Source organism: Kogia breviceps, chromosome 1 (genome assembly GCF_026419965.1).
Source record: "Kogia breviceps isolate mKogBre1 chromosome 1, mKogBre1 haplotype 1, whole genome shotgun sequence".
In the NCBI taxonomy this organism is placed as follows: domain Eukaryota; kingdom Metazoa; phylum Chordata; class Mammalia; order Artiodactyla; family Physeteridae; genus Kogia; species Kogia breviceps.
The window spans coordinates 86,585,417-86,605,603 of NC_081310.1; the positions used below are offsets into that span (position 1 = coordinate 86,585,417).

Here is a 20,187-nt window from a genome sequence, read left to right on the forward strand (position 1 = left end):
ACCCCTCACCCCAGGCTCTGCGGAAAAGCAGGAGGCCGGGTAGCTTCCTGCTCCCCAAGGGACTATTTCTTACTCACTGGTGGCTGGGCCCCGCATGGCCACAGGTCCCAGGAACCTAGCAATGCGGATTCCGTCCTCTCAGCTGGTTCTGTGAAGGTCCTGTCCCTGTCCCAGCTGCCCCCATTGTCACTCCCTTGAGCCTGCTCGCCTGCTTGCAGGAGCTCAGACAGAGCAGACACCCAACCTGTCTAACCTGTCTGACGTCATTGTCTCTCCACCCACCTGGGCCCCAGGTCTCCAGCCGCTCACTGTTCCTGTTCTCAGCTTCCGTCCTCTCAGCTTCCTTACAGCACCGCCACCTGCCAGAGCTGAGCCCCACTAGGCCCTGGCTAGCCTGAAGTCGGCCTTCAATCCCTCTGGCTGCAGAAGTTTCTTTACTCCCGATGAGAGGAAGGGCAGATCCAGGTCTCTGGAGAGCTGAGGGTTGAGGGCATTGAGCCAACGCATAGACCCGTCACCTCTGCCCTCGAAGACACCTGTGCCCTCCATGCGGAGCCAAGATGGGGAACAGAAACGAGGAAGATTATAACTTTGTCTTCAAGGGTGAGTCGGGGTCCATAGAGAAAAAGGAATGCCTGAGAGAGACCCAGGAAGAGCACAACAGAGCCAGAGGCCCCTTCCTGCTTTTTAATCACTTAGCAGGACCTACCTCCTAGGGCTCATCAGTCCTTTGGATAAGAAAGAAAGCCTAAGGAGTGGGGGAGGGTCTGTGTACTGGCACTGCCAGAATGCTCTAGTAAATAATGCTGATCACCCCTTAATGGTGCCAAGTTAGGCTCCTCTGCCCTGTTCCTAATGGAAGCCCAAACGCCTAGGAATAGTCAGCCACTGCAGCACCAGAGATGGAGGATTCCCTCCTGAGAAGGGGAAACAAGCCAACTTAAGAGGAAGAAAGTCACCTTTCTAGGCAGCTGTACAGGAAAGGAGAGATAGGATAGATCTATCCCATCATAGCGCTGGAGAAAGCCATAGGGAAAATGTAATGATTGGGAGAAGGGTCTAATAGAACTCCTGGGCTCAAATACCAGGAAGTGGGTTCAACTTGGCTGTCCCTGGAAGCCCGCATGTATCTCTACTGCTCCTTTATCTTGCCCCTGTGTTTGGCCACTCTAGTGTTCCCCACCCCCACCTGCACACCTCCTTCAGGGCAGGGTGGAATGGCTGCCCTATGGTTCCCCCTCCAGCCACCCCACCCCACTGCCTCTCCCAGCCTCGGCCCCGCCCTCACTTGAGCTGGGACTCTCGATTGACCAAGGGTTGGGGAACCTGTACTCCCAGCATCTTTCCCAGGAAGGGAGACAGAGTAAGGGTTAGCAGTAGACTGGGGCAATACTACTCCTATCGTTTCTTGAACCCTTGCTATGTGCCAGCCACTGGCTCATTAATCACCATAACAACCCCAAAATTATCTCTCATTTTGAAAGCATGAGTTCAGATCTCAGCCCTGCTGTTTACGAGTTATTACAGGTTGGGGTCACTAGAAGCAGACACTGAGAAGTTTGGGGTGTAAGATGTTTATTGTGGCTCAACAGCAGGGAAAGGAAGAGGCAGGACGCAGGATTGGGCAGAGAGAGAAGTCACACTGCAAAGATCACAGAGCCTCGGCCAAGGGCAGGCAGCTCTGGGTTCCCTGCTCCTTGCCCGGGCGCTGCATGCAGGCTGCCCAGGAAAGGTATGACCTCAGGTGAGGCTGCCCTCTGCATCAGAAGCAGATGCTGAAGGAGCCAACAGCTGAAGGCTGTATGCTGACTGCACTCCCTGCGGCTGGGGGCAAGTCCTTCCTAGAAGCCTCACCTGAGCAGCATACCTCGTGTTTACCTCACTAGCTGTGCCATCTTGTGCCAATCATTTAAACCCCCTGTAAAAATGCAGTGATACTGATAATGGTACTTGCCTTATGGCATTGTTGTGAGGATTAAATGAGTTAATATTTGTAAAGCCTTCAGGATGGTGCCTGGCACACAGTAGGCGCTCAATAAATGTTAACCATTAGTATCTCCATTTTACAGATGAGGATGAGACACAGAGCAAATAGCTTACAAAAGGTCACTAAGTCAGAACTCAAACCCAAGTCTGTCTGACTCCAAAGCCCTTGCCCTGAGCCCCTTTGGGGCCTGAGGATAGGGCTCAGAGCACACCCACTGGGAGGGATGAGATGGGGATGAGGTTCCCAGTAGGGGAGAGGCAGGAACACACACACACACACACACACACACACACACGTCCATACAACCTCTTATCCACACACACCCATACAGCTCCCAGCTCTTTCTTGCACTAAACAAATAGGGAATTTTTTAAGTTGGAGGGGGCCTTTATAGGTTTTATAAACAGGAAAACTGAGACCCAGAAAAGGTGAGCCACTTGTTCAGGGTCACACAGCTAGTCAGAGGCTGAGTGGGGACCAGCACCCAGAATATGTGGTGTCCAGTCCTGGGGTGCCTGCCTGCCTTTCCTGAACCACCCTGGGTAGCTCAGGGCCAGTGCGATTATGAGCTATACTTACATCAGCCCCACATTTTAACCCCAGTCCCAGCTCACGCATGGTGGGTAAGGCTCTTCACGGCCCTGCTGGTGGATCCTTGTCCCTGAAAACCTAAAGGTAAAAGCACTGGCCTACCAACAACAATAACGACAGTAACAGTTTTGCACACTCACTATATCCTGGGCAATATCTCATTTACTTCTTGCAACAATCCATAAGATAGATGCTATTGTTATTACCACTTACCAGAGAGGATAATAGCTTGCTGAAGGACACACATAGCTGGTCCCACACCCAGTCCCATGGTCTGAACCATATAAGACTGCCCCTTCTTGGGGACAACTGGATCCTAACTTCTTGTACACATACGTCCATACCTCTCCCCCCACCCACAGACGTGTCACCTGCCAAACTTTCTCCTGTTCACACCTCTGCTCCCCACGCAGAGACACACAAACCTCCCACTTGTCCTTCCAGCTCGTATACCTAGAAACACGTACAATGTTCTCATACTCCCCCACCCAGAAATGTGCAACCTCCCCCCAGGCCCCTACCCTCCCTCTTGCCTCACAACCCTGAATGCCAATACCCACAAACAGCCCATAGACGTCACTCCATCACCATATTCGCAAGTTGACTCTGCAGCCACGTCACAACAGACCAGGCCTAGAACTCTTAAACAGCCTGTTTCAAACTCTCAGCCCTTCTGCCCCTGGATGGATGCATTCATGTAGAGTTGCAGACCCTAGCCTCTGCCAGGAGACCTGGCTCCCTCAGTTTTCTGAGCTCAGCTCCCCTTTTCGGATGGGCAGACCCTCCAAGCTCAGCCCTTATCTCTCCACTCCTTCAGTGGTGCTGATCGGCGAGTCAGGCGTGGGGAAGACCAATCTGCTATCCCGATTCACTCGCAATGAGTTCAGCCACGACAGCCGTACCACCATCGGGGTTGAGTTCTCCACCCGCACTGTCATGCTGGGCACCGCCGCTGTCAAGGCTCAGATCTGGGACACGGCTGGCCTGGAGCGGTACCGAGCCATCACCTCGGCGTGAGCTGGGGCTGGGGGTCTCCTGGGGCGCGGGGGTGCTGGGGAAGTCAGGGCATACCTCTGGAGGAGAGGTGGAGGAGGAGGAGGAGGCAAGGACACTTAACAGTAAGTTCCCTGAATGGGACCATGGGCCACTGTGGCCCAAGTCAGGAGACGTGAGTACTGTGAGCTACAAACAGTCTGAGACAGGCTGCAGTGATACTGACTGCTGGAACTAAACACAAGGGTCATCACCACCACTTACTTAAGTCTTTGCTATGTGCCCAGGAAGGTACAAGGCACTTTACATTGGGCATTTTATGTAATCCTCAAAGTACCACAGGAGTAAGGTGCTATCATTAATTCCTCTTTAAATACGAGGAGTTTGAGTCTCAAGCAGGTGAAATTAGGGTGCAGCTGGGATAGGGGCAGGTTCCGCGATCAAGAGCACCCCCTCACTTCTGCACAGTGCTTTGCACTTGGCAGCCTTCACTGTCTAACCACAAGGTAAAGGGCTGGACCCCTCAGCTGCATTTTACAAAGACTCAGAGGACACAGAGGAACGTAGGTCTCCTGACACCAGACACAGAGTGTCTCCCAGTCAGTGTTAGGCCAAAGGTGGTGTGTGTGTGCATGTGTGTGTGCGTGTGTGTGTGTGTGTGTGTGTGTGTGTGTGTGTGTGTAGTGGGGACAGCACAGGAGTCAGGGGCTTTGTTTATACATACCCATTACTCTTGGACTGGTCACCTGACTCTTTTTAAAAAACGTTTATTTTATTTATTTATTTTTGGCTGTGTTGGGTCTTTGTTGCTTCGCACGGGCTTTCTCTAGTTGCAGTGAGAGGGGGCTACTCTTCATTGCGGTGCACGGGCTTCTCATTGTGGTGGCTTCTCTTATTGCAGAGCACAGGCTCTAGGCGCGAGGGCTTCAGTAGTTGTGGCTCACGGGTTCTAGAGTGCAGGCTCAGTAGCTGTGGCGCACGGGCTTAGTTGATCTGCAGCATGTGGGATCTTCCCGGACCAGGGCTCAAACCCATGTCACCTGCATTGGCAGGCAGATTCTTAACCATTGCGCCACCAGGGAAGTCCTGACCACCTGATTCTTACGAGCCTCAGTTGACTCTTCAATAAAATGGGAATAATTAGATACCACCAGTCTGAAGAAGCTCCATCTAACTCCAAGAGTGAGACTGGATGCTTGCAAGGATGCCTCAGATGATAGGGGAGATTTAGCTAGTCCTAGAAAGATGGCCATGAGAGAGAAGACACTGTGGGTCAAGATCTTAGAGGTGGGACATCTAGGAGGCTGTCTTGACCAGAGCCCTGGTATACATTGGTGAATAGCAGGGGCTAAAATCAGAAAAAAAGACCTGGAGAAGCAGAAGGGCTAGGAAGGAGGAGGGAGCCAGTGGTTTTGGAGAAGGGAGGTGAGTCTTCGGAGGCTTCAAGACCAGTATCCCTGGAGGGCGCTCAGCTTCAGACATGGGAGCTTTGGGCTGCCCTGTGCGGTTTGGGTCTCTGGACTCTAGTTTTCATATTTCCCCATCTCTGGTACTCATCTGTGGCTTTTGGCTTGAGGGCTCTGCTCTGAGGCTGGGCCTGATGGCCCTGACCTTGCCTCTGTCCACCCCACTACCCCCCACCCAGGTACTATCGTGGTGCGGTGGGGGCCCTACTGGTGTTTGACCTAACCAAGCACCAGACCTATGCTGTGGTGGAGCGCTGGCTGAAGGAGCTCTATGACCATGCCGAGGCCACGATCGTCGTCATGCTCGTTGGTAACAAGAGTGACCTCAGCCAGGCCCGAGAGGTGCCTACTGACGAGGCCCGCATGTTCGCTGGTGAGAGCCCACCATGACCCAGCCTGACCCCTCCAGCCCTGCCAATGCAATCCCAGATCCCACCTCCCCAGCCCCTGCTCCCACCGTAGGGTTCCGGCTTGGACATCCTCCGCAGAATCCACCACCTCTATCCCATCTTCCTCAGAATCTCCTAGACCCTCCCCTCTGTGACCCTGTGTCCCTCTTTATGTCTCACCACTTGCCCTGAGATTGTCTTTATGGGCAATTATTCATAGTTGGTTTTAGGACAGCCCACCCTGCGATGCTCAGAGATCTTAAGTGTAGCAGGTGGGCTCCCTTGACCACCTGCAGTCACACTTTCCCCAGGCTTTCTGGGGTTTAGAAGCAGCAAGATACATTAAGGGTGTAGGCTGTGGAGTCCCATGGCCCAGCTTCACATCTCTTGGCCAATGACTAGCTGTGGGACACCAAGCAAGTTCTTTATTCATTCTCTCTGTTTCTGGGCTTCAGTTTCCTCTTCTATAAGAAAGGGTTAGTATTCAAAACTACCTCACAAGCTGTTTTAAGTTTTATATGAGCTACACATGCCAAGGGTTTAGTGCGTAGCAAGTGTACATGGTAAACATGAAGTAAATATTATTATTATCGCGTTGGCCCTCCACAGCTAATGGTGTGCTTCCTTTCCTGTCAGAAAACAATGGGCTGCTATTCTTGGAGACCTCGGCCCTGGATTCCACCAACGTTGAGCTGGCCTTTGAGACTGTCCTCAAAGGTAGAGCCCCTGCCATTCTGCAGGCACCCCATCCCATCCGTGAGCCTTCTGTGGACAGTGTGAGGAACGCAGAGAGCCAGCCCTCGCCCGCCCCAGCTGATTCCTCAGCCCCTCTGTGGGCCCCCAGCCTTCTCAGAGCCTCCCTAGTATGCCCCCCACCCCCTCAGCTGGAGCTTAGGGAAAGACACAGAAGGCCACACTTACCAGGGAGCTGAGTCTTAGCCCTTCTCCACCCACGTAAGTAGAAGGGCCCCAGGTGCCCAGACTCCTCTTCCTTCTAGCAAAACCCCCGGTGTTCAGAAAGGGGCACGTAGAGTGTGTATGCGGAGGGCGGGCTCTAAATCTTCATCTGACCTGACCACTGCCCTCTGCCCTCACAGAGATCTTCGCCAAGGTGTCCAAGCAGAGGCAGAACAGCACCCGGACCAATGCCCTCACCCTGGGCAGTGAGCCGGGCCCTGGTGAGAAAAGGGCCTGTTGCATCAGCCTCTGACCTGCCCCCGCTGGCGCTCTGGTGTCCCCCATTCCCACCCCAGATCCAGGAGCTTTCCCTGCCCTGTGGTTCTAGATGTCAGAGTGGCCGGTCCTTGTTCGCAGCCCCGCAGAGCTCTAAGGTCTTCATGCGCCACCCCTCCTCCCCACGTATCTCTATTATCGGTCACCCCCTCACAGACTAGGGCCCCCCAATAAAGCTGTGTTTTGTATCAAGACCTGGATATCCTGCTGCTTCCTGGTGCCTCCCCTTCATCTCTGGCTCAGTTCCCCTTCCCCTCCCCCTCCCTCCATCCTCCCCACCATACACTGCCCCCCAGGGCCAGCTGCCTCTGGAGTCCTGTGGTCCGGGGACAGTGCCAAGGGGGTGGGAGGGGCCCGCCTTTCCCTCTGCCAACCCCCAGGGCAGGTAGGGGAGGGAGGACAGCATGGCAGAGAGGGGGTATCTGGAAGGCGAGACAAAAGGAAACCATCGGCGGGTACCATCTGGTGCCCAGGGCCCTGGTGCCAAGAACTGAGGGCACTCCGATGCCAGGGGTGAGGGGAGGAGGCGGGAGAGATGTTCGAGAGAAGGGGGAGTCAGGGCTAGCCCTGTGTGTGCTGGGGAAGGAGTTTTAAGCCTGGGAGGTGGCGGGTCTAAGTGTTCCTTCCAGGTTTCTGCCTGACCCCGAAGAAGAGGGGGTGCGGTGTGTAGGGATGGATTGAATCTGGTGGGCATGAGTGGAGAGTGTCGGGCTCTCAGCTCTCTGCCCCTTCTCCATCGAGTCCACGAGCTGGCTGTCCAGGGAGGGTCGAGGTCACCCAGCCTCGCCTTCCCCTGTTCTGCAGGGCAGAGTGGAAGGAGGTCTGCCGGCACCCCAAAGGAATAGAAGGCGGTAAGTGGGGAGAAAAGAGAGGTTGAGCCCTTGGAGATGCAAGTAGGGAGCTGTGGAGAGCAGGCAGGAGCCATCCACTTCCTGCACGGTGAGCAGGGTCACCCGGAATCACACCAGAGAAAACCCCACTCGCCCCAAGGTGGTTCAGACTCACATGCAGAGAAAGAAGCCAGAGCCTTAAGTAATAATACTTTTAATAAAATTAAGTTCTTAATAGCACATTTAATACATTAACCCTCCCCCTTCTTGGTTTCTCTGTGTTTTGTGCAACATCACTTTGACTTGATTATTCATGGGTCCTTTTTTTCCCGCCTTTAGTTTGCTTTTGAAACGTTTTTCCTTGGTGGATTTGTAACGTGTCTTCACTAGATGCCTCAAATTAAGTCTGACCACAATCCTACTCTACTTTCTACAGTGGAGAGACCACTCCCCCTGCCCCAGGGCTGTCTCCCCCCACCCACCCTACCCCACCCGTACCCTCGCGCGGGGAAGGGGAAGCCCTCCCCACCCCAGACGCTACCTTCCCAAACTAGCGGGGTTTCTAGGACAAAAAGAGCAGGGGGGATATCTGTCCCTAGGTGGGGTGAGAAGAGTAAACTGGGGAGAGGGAGATGTGTGTTTGGGGTCTAGGGCCAGGGAGGGCCATGACAGTCATTGGTGTCATGGAGCAGGCTCTTCTTGCCAAGAGCCAAGGGGCTTCCACACCCCCTTGGATAGGAGGGAGGGGCCCGACCTGATTGCAAGCTGGGGTTGGTAGAAGGCAAGTGCTTAAAAAAAAGAGTTGATTTCTCACAAGCAAAAGCCAAGCTCCCCAGTTTTCTGTGGGGAGGGCGATGTGCCCTGGGGCCAGGGCACAGTGGATGACCCCTACCTGAACACTTACAGATGGAGGTGGACTAGAACAGAGCATTAGGGTCAGGGTCACCCAAAGTTGCTGCCGCCCTCCCCCTGCCTTTGTACCCTTGGGGACCAGTTCTCCCAGGCCTTTAAGGACAGCATCTCTGCTCTACCCCAGTGGGTGGGAAGTCCTTCTTGGAATCTAACTTCTATGAGATAATAAAGCACTTTTGCAAACCTGTAAAGCACAGTGCAGCTTTAAAGGAGAACGATTATTGAGTTGGTTCCTCCACCTGCTGCCACAGAGGTCAGAAGCTAAGTAGACTATTGGGTGGGAACAAGGAAGGGGGACAGACCACCCCCTCAGTCCCCTTGAAGCTCTGAGAAAGAAGCGTGTGCATGTGTGTCTGTTGGTGAAATGACCTACCAGGCTCTTGAATCAATCTGAGGTGGAGTGGATTGAGGTTATACTACAAGAAGGACTTCCTCAGTTAGGCCTGGGAGAAGTTGCCTCAGGAGGGTTGGAGCTGGGCAGTCTCCATCCTCCCAGAGAACCCCAAGAGGACATATTCGGAGTAAGGGCTGCCCAACAGACAGGGAAGGCCAGGATGGGCAGGCCCTCGGGTACTGGGGTGCAGAGCAGGGGTGCAGGTGAATGTGCTCTCCCTCCTCTGCTGTCCCTAGCCCAGCCCTCCTCTGGTTGAAATGACCACTGTTCATCCTTTCAAAGACCCTGGGAACTGGGCCCCTCATCTATTTGTCCTATAATTTAAAAATCCAAGGATTCTCAGAATCAACCCCAGCAGACTGGAAGGAAGCTCCTAACCTTACCTAGCAACCTGCTCCCACCCTGATATCTGAAGATGGAGCGGCTCAGGGTGGACTCAGACACTTCCCTCCTCTATTTTCCTTTTCGTTATGACTTTTATACATTCTACTGGACCCAGGGGCCCTCAATGCTACTAAACTTTAAGCTATCTGAATATCATCTACTAAGTAACTAGTAATTCTTTCTCTTTTTCTCTAGGATTATATGAAATAAATTTGAATTATTATTATTATAATTATTATTTTGTAGTATTCTTTTCTTTTAAACCCCTCGGTTTCTTTCTTTTTCTTCTCTCTCTCTCATTTTTGGTTAAAAAAACAAACAAACAAAAAAAACTATTTCTCTTAAATCTCACACCTCTCTGAGGGTTCCCATAGGCCTGCTAGGCCTCAGTTCTGGACTTCCCCTTCTCACTCGCCCCTGGGACAGGGCAGGGGAAGGGGGGGACACCCCAGGATCCTCAGTCCTCAGTCCTCCAGCTTCTTCCTTTCTCCTTAATCCCTTTCTTTGTTTGGCTCTGCCGGCTCCCCCGAAGGGGGAGGGGTAGAAGGGAGAGGGAGCCCCGGGAGTGAAATCCAATCTACTTGCAGGGCCCCAGAGGGACCAAGTTCCCCTAGCCCCTGTCTCCACGATCCATCCCAGGATGCTCCCCCGGAAAAGCAAATGACATTCCTCCCCAAAAAAAAAGTGGGGGGAAAAAGGAACGTAAACCCGAACATATATTAAAAACACTTTTTTAAGATTTAACTCTGAATACAAATGTATTTTTTTTCTTCTCTCCCTACATATATTCTAAACCTTCTAAAGTTTTTTTATTTTTTTTAAGGATCACTTTATCATAAAATAAAATATCCTTTTCATATAATAAATTACCTAATAAAAAGTCTTTTTTTCATATTAGCCCAGGTTCTTTGCTACATTTATACGGTAATAAACGCCTTTATTAAAATAGAATATTAAATTATAAAGAACTGCTTTTTTTTTTTTTTTTTTTTTTTTTTTTTGCTATTTTTGTTTTCTCTCCTCTGTGTTGGTCACCTATCTCGCTCCCTCTCACGCTCTCTTTCTCTCCTCTATCTTGTCTCTCACTATGTTTTGCGTTTGTTTCTAGGTTTGGCTCAATTAGTAAGAGTGGGATTGAATTTTCTGAGCCCCCTAGTGTAACAGTCTTCTGCCTTTGTGGGTAGAGTGGAGAGGGGGAGGGGGATCGACAGACAGACATCCCATCTTCCCACCCCCCTCCCCACCCCCCCTCGGCGACCGAGGGGTGCCCATTTGGTTTGGTTTCTATTGTACAGACATCTCAGGATGGCTCACATTGGCGGGAAGGAGGGAAGTTGTCACAGGCCAGTGTTCCTGGCTGTGACCTCCTTCCGCTCCCCTCCCTGGCTGGTGGTCTGGAGGGGAAGGCTGAGGAGAGGTGAGTTAATTCACAACAGGAGGAAGGAGAGGAGGAAATCCCCTCTGTACCCCCATCCCTGTACCCCCTCTCCATCCAGGAAGAATGGGACTCCGGAGTTTAAGTGCTCAGAGATCACTTAGAAGAGTCCCACCCTACTATATACAAGAATCTCCTAGGACCCCCGTGGGACTCCCATCCCCCATCCTCTCCTGGCCCGACCAGCGGAACCCAGGAGGGCGGGAGGCTGGTGGCTGCCCCAGATGAGCAGTAGGGAAGCAGCAAAGGGGGTGCAAGGCTTAAAATCATACATGATTCTCAGAATAGGCCCTGCTGTACCCCAATCCTGCTTGGCTCTGGATTGACCCCTGTCTGAAGACCTGGTCTCTCTCCTCAACCGCAATGAGTGAGACAGAGACTTCATGATTAGCGTGCTAATAAGGGTTCAGGTCAGGTCCAGAGAGGGGCGCATGGAGTGGGGCACTGCAGGGGAGGAGGAGCAGCCCCTCCCCCCAGCAGCCTCTCCTATGGCCTCAGGCCCTTTCCTGCTCAAAACTGCAGACACACTACCCTGGCTCTCCCCCTCCCACCACCAGAAAATCCAGCCCAAGAACTGTTCCCTAAATGTAATGCCCCAAGATGATTAAGGTGGAGGTTTGACCCTTTATGTAACTCAGTATTGGTCCCCTCCTCACATTTTCACTGAGAACGGGGATACATTCCATCAAGAATTTGAGGTGTTTCTTTGGAGGAGTAGGAGAGAGGGCCTCCGGATGCCAGAAGAGGAATTAGGGGGGACCATCAAATTGTTCTTCCCCCTACTTCTCCCCAGGGGGATGGTGTCCCCAAAGCTGGGCTGGAAGGAGCAGGAGGGAGGGGGGAGAAGGGAAGAAAGAGAAAGAGCAAGACAGGGCTGGTTGTGACAGCCAGCAAAGGGAAGCAAAGAGGAGAGTTGGGGGTGAGAACAAAGGAGTGAGGAAAACCCAAAGGGAAGAAAGATGGGGAGGAGAGAGTGGAGGGAAAAGCTGCAAGGGGTCAGAGAGGAGCACACCCTCTCCAGATTCCTCTAGCCCAGCTTTGTGGGGATAGATGAGTTCTGAACCCTTTATTGGTTGACATACTTCCTCCCCTTCACCCTTAGAAAATCTATCCTGACTTCCGAAAGGGCCCCAACCCCCTTATACTGCTGGAAACCCAGGAACAGATTCCCAAACAGGATATGGCGGTGGAGGGTCTAAAGGGTCGTGGTTGGAGGTCAGAGGTCAGGACCAGAGGGCTTGGGGATTGTTAGAGCACCTCTAGATACAGATGGTAATTCTCCCTCTCCCTTTCCCCATCCCCTCCACAGAGGAAAGGGTAGTGTGACACACATAAGGGTAGGTGGAGAGGGGGTCAGGATACCTTAGTGGCCACCTCTGGCAAAACAAAAGTTTCTCTTAGCTGCTTCCAGACTGAAGGGTGTGTTGAGGTATCAGAGTTGTAACTCTAGTAAAATTTCCGGCCTGGCCCCCTCCCAACCTTTCCAGGACAGGGTGACCAGAGGCTCTGAAAGTGGTCCACCCTCCAGCCACCATCGCCTCCCCTCCCCCATCCCCAGAGAGCGAGTATCTCTAAGCACCTTGCCCCTCAAATCACTGATTTCCAAAAGGCCTTAATGGAACACAGCTCCAAGAAGGGCCCCTGGGAGGTGGCCCCAGGAGGCAAGGGGCAGGGGGCTTAGGAAAATATTCGGATGGCTTGCGTGGCTGTGATGTGGCAGACGGGACACTCCGGGTCCGTCCTCTCGCAGATGCGTACTGCACACTCCATGCAGAACAGGTTGTGTCCGCAGGGCACGAGTGCGGCAGTCACCTCACTCTCGAAGCACACCATGCAATCCCGCCCGCCGCCGGGGCTCCGCAGGCCGCCCCCCCCAAGTTTAGAGAAGCCCTGGAGCGGCTCTCCCGGCGGGCGTCTCGGGAGTCCTGCCAGCTCAGGTCCCGCAGAGGCGGCAGGAGAGCGGTGTGCGCCCGGGGGCCCAGCGCGGGCCTTGGCGGAAGAGGAGGAGGAGGAAGAGGCGGAAGAGAAGAGCACCGAGGTGGGCGTGGCGTTCTCCTGGCCCGCCCAGAGAGGGGGGCTAGTCTCCGCCACCCCGTAGTACACGTCCTGCTTGCCTACTCCGTAGCCGGGAAACAGGTACCCGCCATAGCCAAAGTCCCCTCCCTGCTCGCCCAGGCGCGGGGCCTCAAAACCAGAGTCCACTCCACACTCGCCGATGCAGCCCAGACTGTTCTGCCTGAAGGTGGAGAGGGGCTTGCAGCCAGGCGGGTGCACCCGCCAGGCCTCGGAGTAGCGGCTATCAAGCGCGGCGTCGGGGCTCCCAGCCAGGAAGTCGTTTTCATTGTTGTACTCGAGGATCTTGCCTGTGCGGACCGCGATGTGCGTCTCGATCTCCTCGCGCGCACGCTCCACGTTGCCCGGGGCACCGGTGATCTCGAACACCGGGTCTCGGTCCCGGCTTGGCGTGATAATGTACGTGTTGGTCTGCTGTTGGATGCGTTTGATGGTTGCCCCCTTGGGGCCCACCACCAGCCCCACCACGCGGTAGGGCACCCGCACACGAATAGTCACTTGGCCGGGCAGAGCAGGCGCCACGCCAAAGGCGGCGCCCGACTTGTTGCGGGAGGCCCGGATCATGGAGAAGTGCTCAGCTGCTGAGATGATTTCGCGTCGGGCTGTGGCCACGTCCTCCCGCCGCCCGGTCACCATGAACACTGGCTCCTCGCCTCGCACCGGCGTCTTGATGTAGGTGTTGGTCTTGGCCCTCAGAGCCTTAATCTTGCAGCCTGGGGTAGGTAGGGAAGGGAAGAGAGAAAGAAACTCACCGGGCAAGAAGGTTTGTGCTGAGTCCAACAAGCTCCTACTCAGATACTCAGCCCCCCAGGAACCTCTGTCTACCCTTTGAACTCTGCCCCCCCAATCCACCCTAACCAGAACAATTCACTCATCGTATCTTAAAATCTACCCAACGTCTCTATCAACCACAGATCGCCAAATGTCCCAACTTTCCCTTGAATTCCATTCAGCACATCCAAATTCACGCATTCTTTGAAACCCTGAAATAATCACTGACCCTTCAGACAAGATGCTAACCTCAAACCTACTCACTAACTCCTCTCCAACCACCAGCCGTTCCCACAATTTCTCTACTGATTTCTGGCTACTCAAACTTCCAAATCACTTCATCACCCCACCCTGCCCTGCAACAGCAATCTCCAATCTGTCACTGACCTTGATCTTTCCTCAGAACTGCAATGGACCCAGCAACCCACAATCTACTCCTCACTTGATCTCCATGCCTTAAAAGTGTCCTCCAGTCTACTCTGGGACCACTGACCCCCAGCTGCTCCCATGGCTTCCACCATGAGTGTCTCTCAGTGGGTCCCAAATTCATACCAAGTTTTTAGCAACTAGTGGAGTGTGGAAGAGTGGGAAGGGTCTGAGAATCAGAGTTTCAAGAGGGAAAGGAGGATAATGATGTGTAACACCTGACCCCATGGACACTCCTGCCACCCAGTCCCCTGGGGGCAGGAGAGCCAAGATGGGCTGGGGGCTGAGTAGGGTGGGGAAGAAGGTGTTCTGGACCTGTACTCTTGCTCTGAAGGAGGAGTGGGTTCAAGGTGGGAGGTTGGGGAGAGAGGCAGAAAGAGAAAGGAGAAAGGCCCAGACAAAGAGAGACAAAGAGGGAGAAGGGAAAAGAGAAAAGTGAGGGAGGCTGGGACGGCCACACTGCAGTTTAAAGGTGGCAGACCTTGATGGCTGAGTGAACAAGCCTCTCTCCTCCTCTCCCACTTCCCACTCCCTGCCCCTAGCTTCACACAGAACCTCAGAGACTCACATGCTTCCTCGAAGCACACATGCTACGTGTGTGAGTTTGCGCGTGCGCACACACACACGGACCTAGGAGCCGTGATGCAGTGTGCCTTTATCTAAGTGACACTTATGGTGCAAACCTAATGTACACTTTCACATACCCCTCTCTCCCATACACACAGATTCCCTGAGTTTCAACCTTTCATCCATCCCACTCTTCCATCCCCATCATCCCCAGCACACAAGCAACACATTCCTATACACACCTGCCCACAACTTTGGTCCCCATTCACATTTACACACGTTCACACCCCTCTCCAGATACACATTCACCATTCCCTTCCTCACTCCCCAACCAACGCCAGTGGTCCTAGTTTTCTGATTCTGCCCCAACCCTCCAACCACAGGCCTGGGGTGAGCTCATCTTTTTTTCCCTCTCCTTCCTCCACTCCAGATGGCTTCTTCTCCAGATTGGCATGTGGGAAGAGGAGAGAGTGGGTAGGGGGCAGCTCTCCTCACCTTCAAGAGACCTCAGGAAGGAGAATTTGCTCCTCCCTTTTTGCCTTCAGACCTCTTGACAGCTGAGAAGTCCTACCTGTTGTCCAGCCCACATCCTTGCTGCTTTAATGTCAGTCAGTTAATGATTGTTCTATTTGTGAGGCATGGAGGGTTAAGGAACAGTGAAGCCCCTTCTCCTACAACTTCTAATCGCATGGCATCTGATAGGCATCGGGGTTCTGGCTCTAAGTTTTGAGCCCATAAACTTACGGGAGAGCTAGGTGTCTTTAGGGATTGGAGTTAGGGTGAGGAGGACAGGCCGGGTATAAAACTAGGGAGAAAAGCTAGAGGCCTGGAGGTGCAGAACTGGTGGTGGACCTCGTCCTGGGTTTCGCAACCCTGAAGAATCATCTCTTGAAGGGAAGACCCAGTTGGCTTCACCTTCCTAGAGGTCAAATAGAGGAGCACTGACACTGCAGCAGGAGGAGGGAGGTTAGACAAGAGAAAGGACTTCCATTTACTTAAGGAATGAGGGAGAGGCTTATCTTCTCTGAATAGGAGAAATCCCCCTACTTTTATGAGAGACAGGCCCATCTGATGCGGAGGCAGAAGAGGAAAGAATGACTCTATGAAATTCCGGGGCCTCCCAAGACCACCCCCGCACCCAAGAAAAGATATCAGTGTCCCCACCCAATTCCAGGGCTCTGGGTCCCTAGTTTCTGGCAACAAGAGGAAATCCAACTTTTAAAACCAGAAATCTCAAGAGATGGAGTGCCCAGGAGGATGAGGGCTATGTCTGGGAGTGGCATCTTCCCCTCCTCCATTCTGGATCTCCCTGCAAAATCCCCCCAACCCCCCACACTTCTGGTAGATGAGGTGAGATGTGGAGTAGGGGCCCTCCTGGCTTGCCTCCCCTCTTCCCCGGCCAGCAGCCGGCCTCCTCCCTCACTCCCAGCCGGAATGCAGCTCCTCTATTGTTCCCCACTGTGGGACAGCTCCTCCCCTGCTCCTCCCCCACCCCACACCTCCCAGCCCAGCCCCCTTGCAATTTCCAAATCCCACCCCCCAACTCCCCTTTGGGAAACTGGGAGAGGGAAGGGTCCCCAGGATCCCGTCTGCTCAGTCTGGACCCTCACCAACACTCCCACCCCCACCCGCCCAGGGATGCTGGAGCGGAGGAGGGTGTGGTATCAGACATACTATACTGGATTAATTCTACACCCACACCCCCCTCCCCCCAACAACACACCCAGACACATGCCCTCCACCAAATCTCTCAGGTGAAGGTTTCTTAACCCCCAGCATGCCCTCACCCACTCCGTCCTACTCTCTTACTACCAGCGACCCCTCTCCAGGCCTCTGGCCCCTTGCCGTGGCCAGCCCAGAACAAAAGCCTGAGAGGGAGGAGGAGAGGTCCACACCAGGACGTGGCACTTCATTGGAGGCTCCCCTTCCAAAACCCCATAGACCATTCAACTTTGGTGTGTGGGTGACCACAGGACTCCCTCCTCCCAGCAGCCCCCTTGTCCCACCTCACCCCCAGGCTGGGACCCTCCCATGAGCCACACCCCCTTTCATTCCTACACTCAGCCCAACAAAGAGATAGATACTCAGTCTAGCTTCCCAGGCCAGGTCTCCCCCAAAGTCTGTAACTCCAGGGGGCTGGGGGTCCCAGGGGTGCCCCCTCCCCAAAACCACTAGCAAATGCCGGAGTTGGGGCTTCTGAGTAACTCTTTGCACATTCCACCAGTTTTTCTGTCTACGAGTGGACACCCCCTCCGGACAGCCTCCCCGGATTGGAAGACCGATCCCCCTCCCTTTTCCCTCTCTCCACGAGAGGATATTTCTTTGTCTAAGGGCAGAGCCCTGGGGGAGGAAGGATCTGGAGAACAGTCCCAACTGGGGGGGTGGGGGTAGCAGGGAACTTTGTGGCACTTGGAAATCAGGGTAGGGGGCGGGTCCCCCTTTGTGGGGAAGGGACAGAGCCAGAGGCGGGCAAGAAGGGAGGAAATGAACTTTCCGTGGTAGGGATGGGGTGCCCCCCACTCCAATCCCTCTCCGCGGTCCCGGCGCCCGCTTACCTTGCCTGCCCACGATCTCGGCCACGTGCTCGGAGGTGGGCACGGGTACACACTCGGTGGTGTTGCTGCTGCCCTTCAGGCGCAGCTCGGCCTCTTTGTAGAGAGCGCAGAGCTTGGCGTCGCTGGCCCCTTTGGGGGCGGTGGGGGGTTGGGGCGTCTGCGCCGCGGGGGCCGCCGTCGGGGCGGCCGGGGGCGCCGCGGGCGGCGGCGGCGGGGCCGGCTGCGGGGGGGCGGCCGGCTGCGCGGGGGCGCCGCCCCCCCCACCTCCCCCGTCCTCGCCCGCCGTGGGGGCGGGGGGCTCCCCCAAACCCAGGAGGCAGAGTTGATCGAGAGCCAGCTGAAGGGCGCGCTCGTCTTCCAGCAGCCCTCGGTCCTTAGCGCTTCCCCCGAAACATCCTAGTTCTCCAAAGCCCCCATTTCTTTCCATTATTCCAGATACCACTAGACTAGGCATGGCGAAACAAAAGCTGGGGGAGAGAGAGAGAGGGAGAGAGAGAGAGAGAGAGAGAGGTGGTGGAAGGGAAAAGAGGAGAGAGGAGGGGAGGGGAGAGGAGAGGAGGGGGGTGTGTGGGGAGGGGGGAACAAAGAACTGGGGAGGGGGGAAGAAAGCGAGATAGAAAGATAGACCCTCCCCCTAAGCCCCCCTCCCCAAACACCCTGTAACCCGACTCCCCTCGCCCCAGCCCCCAGGGTGGGGGTGGGGGGAAAAAGAAGCAAAACCAAGAAAGCAGATCTCCTCTCCTCTCCGGGGGTGACGGGGGGCGGGGGGCTGCGGGATCTCTGCCCCCACCCCTCCCGCCTCGGTCCCGGGAGTCTCTAGACCCCACCGTCCAGACGCCCCCCTTAGGCTCCCGCACCGAGCCCCAGTCCAGGAGCGGCGCTCAGTGGCCCCCAATAGAGCCCAGCCCCTTCCAGCGCTCAAACTCTTTTGTTTTAAATGAACTGGATGGAGCAGCATGGAACTGACGGGAGGGGGGCGCGCCGGGGGCGCCCGGGGCATGCCGGGAGTTGTAGTTTCCCGCCCTCGGGGGCGCGGGGACGAATTCCTTGACCCGAGGAATATATGGATGTGCCTTCGGTCTTTACCCGCGGCTGGGAGGCGAAGCTGGGGGTGGGATGGAAGTCAAGGTCCCTCATTTTTCCAAGAGGCGGGCACCGGGAGAGGAGTCAGTGTACAGAAACGGAACGTGTTGAAAAAAGGCTAATGGAATGTGCCCCCCTCCCAAGACGGGCTCCTTCCCGATCCGGGCAGGTCTTTGGTCCCTCTTTCTTATGGTAATGAGGGGGGGGCGAGAGGGCGGGGAGCGGTCCCGGCTGGGTCACTGCGGCTTTCTGTCGCTCGCTCTCTCTCTCGCTCTCGCTCTCTCTCCCCTCTTCCCCCTCCCTGCCGCGCTCCCTCTCCGCTCTCAGCTCCCCCCTCCCGCTCTACCAGAGTCGATCCCGGCTCTGGGCCGCGGGGAGAGGTTCTCCGCAGAGCAGACAAAGCCCGCAGCCGCGATGCGGGGAGAACACGGCTCTGCGCGCTGGGGGGGCCGGGATGGGGGGCCGGGTTGGAGGGTGGGACCCCTTGGCAAAAGACGGGGTCCCCTCATCTCCAAGCGGCAAGCCATCCCCCCTCGTCCCCTCCCGCTCCCCCAGTCTCGGAGATCTGAGAGGCACCGACTGGGAGGTGAGTTAGTTAACATCCTTCTGATCAGTAGAGGGGAGCTGGGAGGACTGTGGAGAGGTGAAGTGAGGAGGATGAAGGAGTGGAGGGAGAGGAGAGAAGTTGGGGGACAGAGAGTGAGGCGGCAAGGGAAGTCTTAAAGGCATGATGTGACTTAACAGTTTCGGGTGAGAGCCAGGAGCTTTGGGTGCGACAGAAGGAGGAAAGAGAGACTGGATGGAATGGAGCCCCAGACTTCTTCAGGCCTGGGCCATATATGTAGCTTGGGGGTGATCTGTTCTTTAGCCTTCACCATCATCCCACCTCTCCCCCATTGAAATCCATTAATTCAGCTCCTCTGACTCTGGAAATTTGGTGAAAGTAAAAATCAGTTTTTAAGCCATGAATTGGACAGTTGGGCACTTTTAGGGGAGTTTGTGGAAGTTGGAGTGTAATGCAATCTTTTCTCCCCTTACCCCATAGCTTCAACATTTCTTTTGTTACCCTTTTTATGCCTGGGTCTTTCCCAGTAGAAGGGATGGCACTGCAACTTGAGGGCTTGAGGTCAGACTTTTAAGAACTTCCCAAAAGAGTTTTATAAGAATGGGTGGGTGAGCTACAGTGGTAAGGTGTCCTTTTCTGGAGTGCCTTGGAAACCAAAAATCTGAACTAGTTTGTGAGGTAAAGTCCTGCTTGGAGGCAGGGGGACAGAGGAGATGACCTCATAGACCAGGCACTGTGAGGCCGTGAGGGCTGAGCTGCAAGCCCAGTTCCCTAAATTGATTCTTGGAGAGAGTAAATTTGCACACCAATGGGAGGGTGGGAGCCAGTGTGGAGGATCTCCGGAGCGGTTGGGGGTTGGCTCACTGCAGGGCTCTTGCTTCTTTGCCCGGCAGAAGATCCAGGGAAGGGGAGCCATGACTGAGAAACCCTGGAAGCCCCCGGAATTGGAGAGGGGTGCCCTCTGGATCGAGGATTTAACATAAAGTTAACAACAAGCCTTCTTGGATTGGGCGCTCCGGCCTCTAAGCAAGAGTGGGCGAGGAAGAATTGGAGAGATATGGCCCTGTGGGAGTGGCTGTTTCCTGCTCTTGTCCCCTCTCCTTCTGCCCCAGGAGCCTGGATTGGGGGAACCAGGAGCTATGGGGAAAGCCTCCTACTCTGTGGACCAGGTGACTGTTTTTCACATGAACAGCAATCTCAAACAGTTGCATAGGGACTGACTGAGTGCCAGGCCTTTTGTCACCAGCTGGTCTGAGCCTTCCTGTCCCCTCTGAAATGAGATTCCCCCTAGATGCCCACTCCTGAATTTGCCCTGCTTCCACTTTCCTCCCCACTAAGCTAATTAAAGCAGAAGGCTAATGACCAAAGAAGCCTTGGGGGTTTGGCCAGGGAGGAAAACAAAGGACAGAAACAAGTGTGTGCGAGTAGGGAGGGGACAGCTGCTGAATGGGAAGGGACAGACTAAGGGGCAGGGTAGGGGAAGGGGCAGCCCCTGCTGGACCCCCCGCTCACTGATCCAACAAGGACTAATTA

The 20,187-nt window shown here is 54.7% G+C and overlaps 2 protein-coding genes across 2 annotated transcripts; one reads left to right on the forward strand and one right to left on the reverse strand.

Annotated features, from left to right (window-relative positions):
- The first annotated feature begins 311 nt into the window (after nt 1–311).
- On the forward strand, nt 312–6,858 carry RAB25 (RAB25, member RAS oncogene family). Its single transcript, XM_059055470.2, has 5 exons — nt 312–603; nt 3,396–3,591; nt 5,217–5,410; nt 6,063–6,143; nt 6,524–6,858. Exons 1-5 carry the CDS (start codon nt 561–563, stop codon nt 6,634–6,636), a joined length of 627 nt encoding a protein of 208 aa, XP_058911453.1. The 5' UTR covers nt 312–560; the 3' UTR covers nt 6,637–6,858.
- Nucleotides 6,859–12,202: 5,344 nt separating this feature from the next.
- Nucleotides 12,203–17,460, reverse strand: MEX3A (mex-3 RNA binding family member A). The gene is made up of 2 exons (XM_059055089.2): nt 17,007–17,460; nt 12,203–13,400 (listed from the first exon to the last, which is right to left on the reverse strand). Exons 1-2 carry the CDS (start codon nt 17,458–17,460, stop codon nt 12,292–12,294), a joined length of 1,563 nt encoding a protein of 520 aa, XP_058911072.1. The 3' UTR covers nt 12,203–12,291.
- Between the last annotated feature and the right edge of the window lie 2,727 nt (nt 17,461–20,187).

Coding starts and splice junctions, on each gene's coding strand:
- RAB25 (XM_059055470.2), top strand. CDS start 561: ATGGGGAACAGAAACGAGGAAGATTATAACTTTGTCTTCAAGG. Junction 5,411..6,062: donor CGAGGCCCGCATGTTCGCTG/GTGAGAGCCCAC, acceptor CTTTCCTGTCAG/AAAACAATGGGCTGCTATTC. Junction 6,144..6,523: donor CTTTGAGACTGTCCTCAAAG/GTAGAGCCCCTG, acceptor CTGCCCTCACAG/AGATCTTCGCCAAGGTGTCC.
- MEX3A (XM_059055089.2), bottom strand. CDS start 17,460: ATGCCTAGTCTAGTGGTATCTGGAATAATGGAAAGAAATGGGGGCTTT. Junction 13,401..17,006: donor CGAGATCGTGGGCAGGCAAG/GTAAGCGGGCGC, acceptor TACCTACCCCAG/GCTGCAAGATTAAGGCTCTG.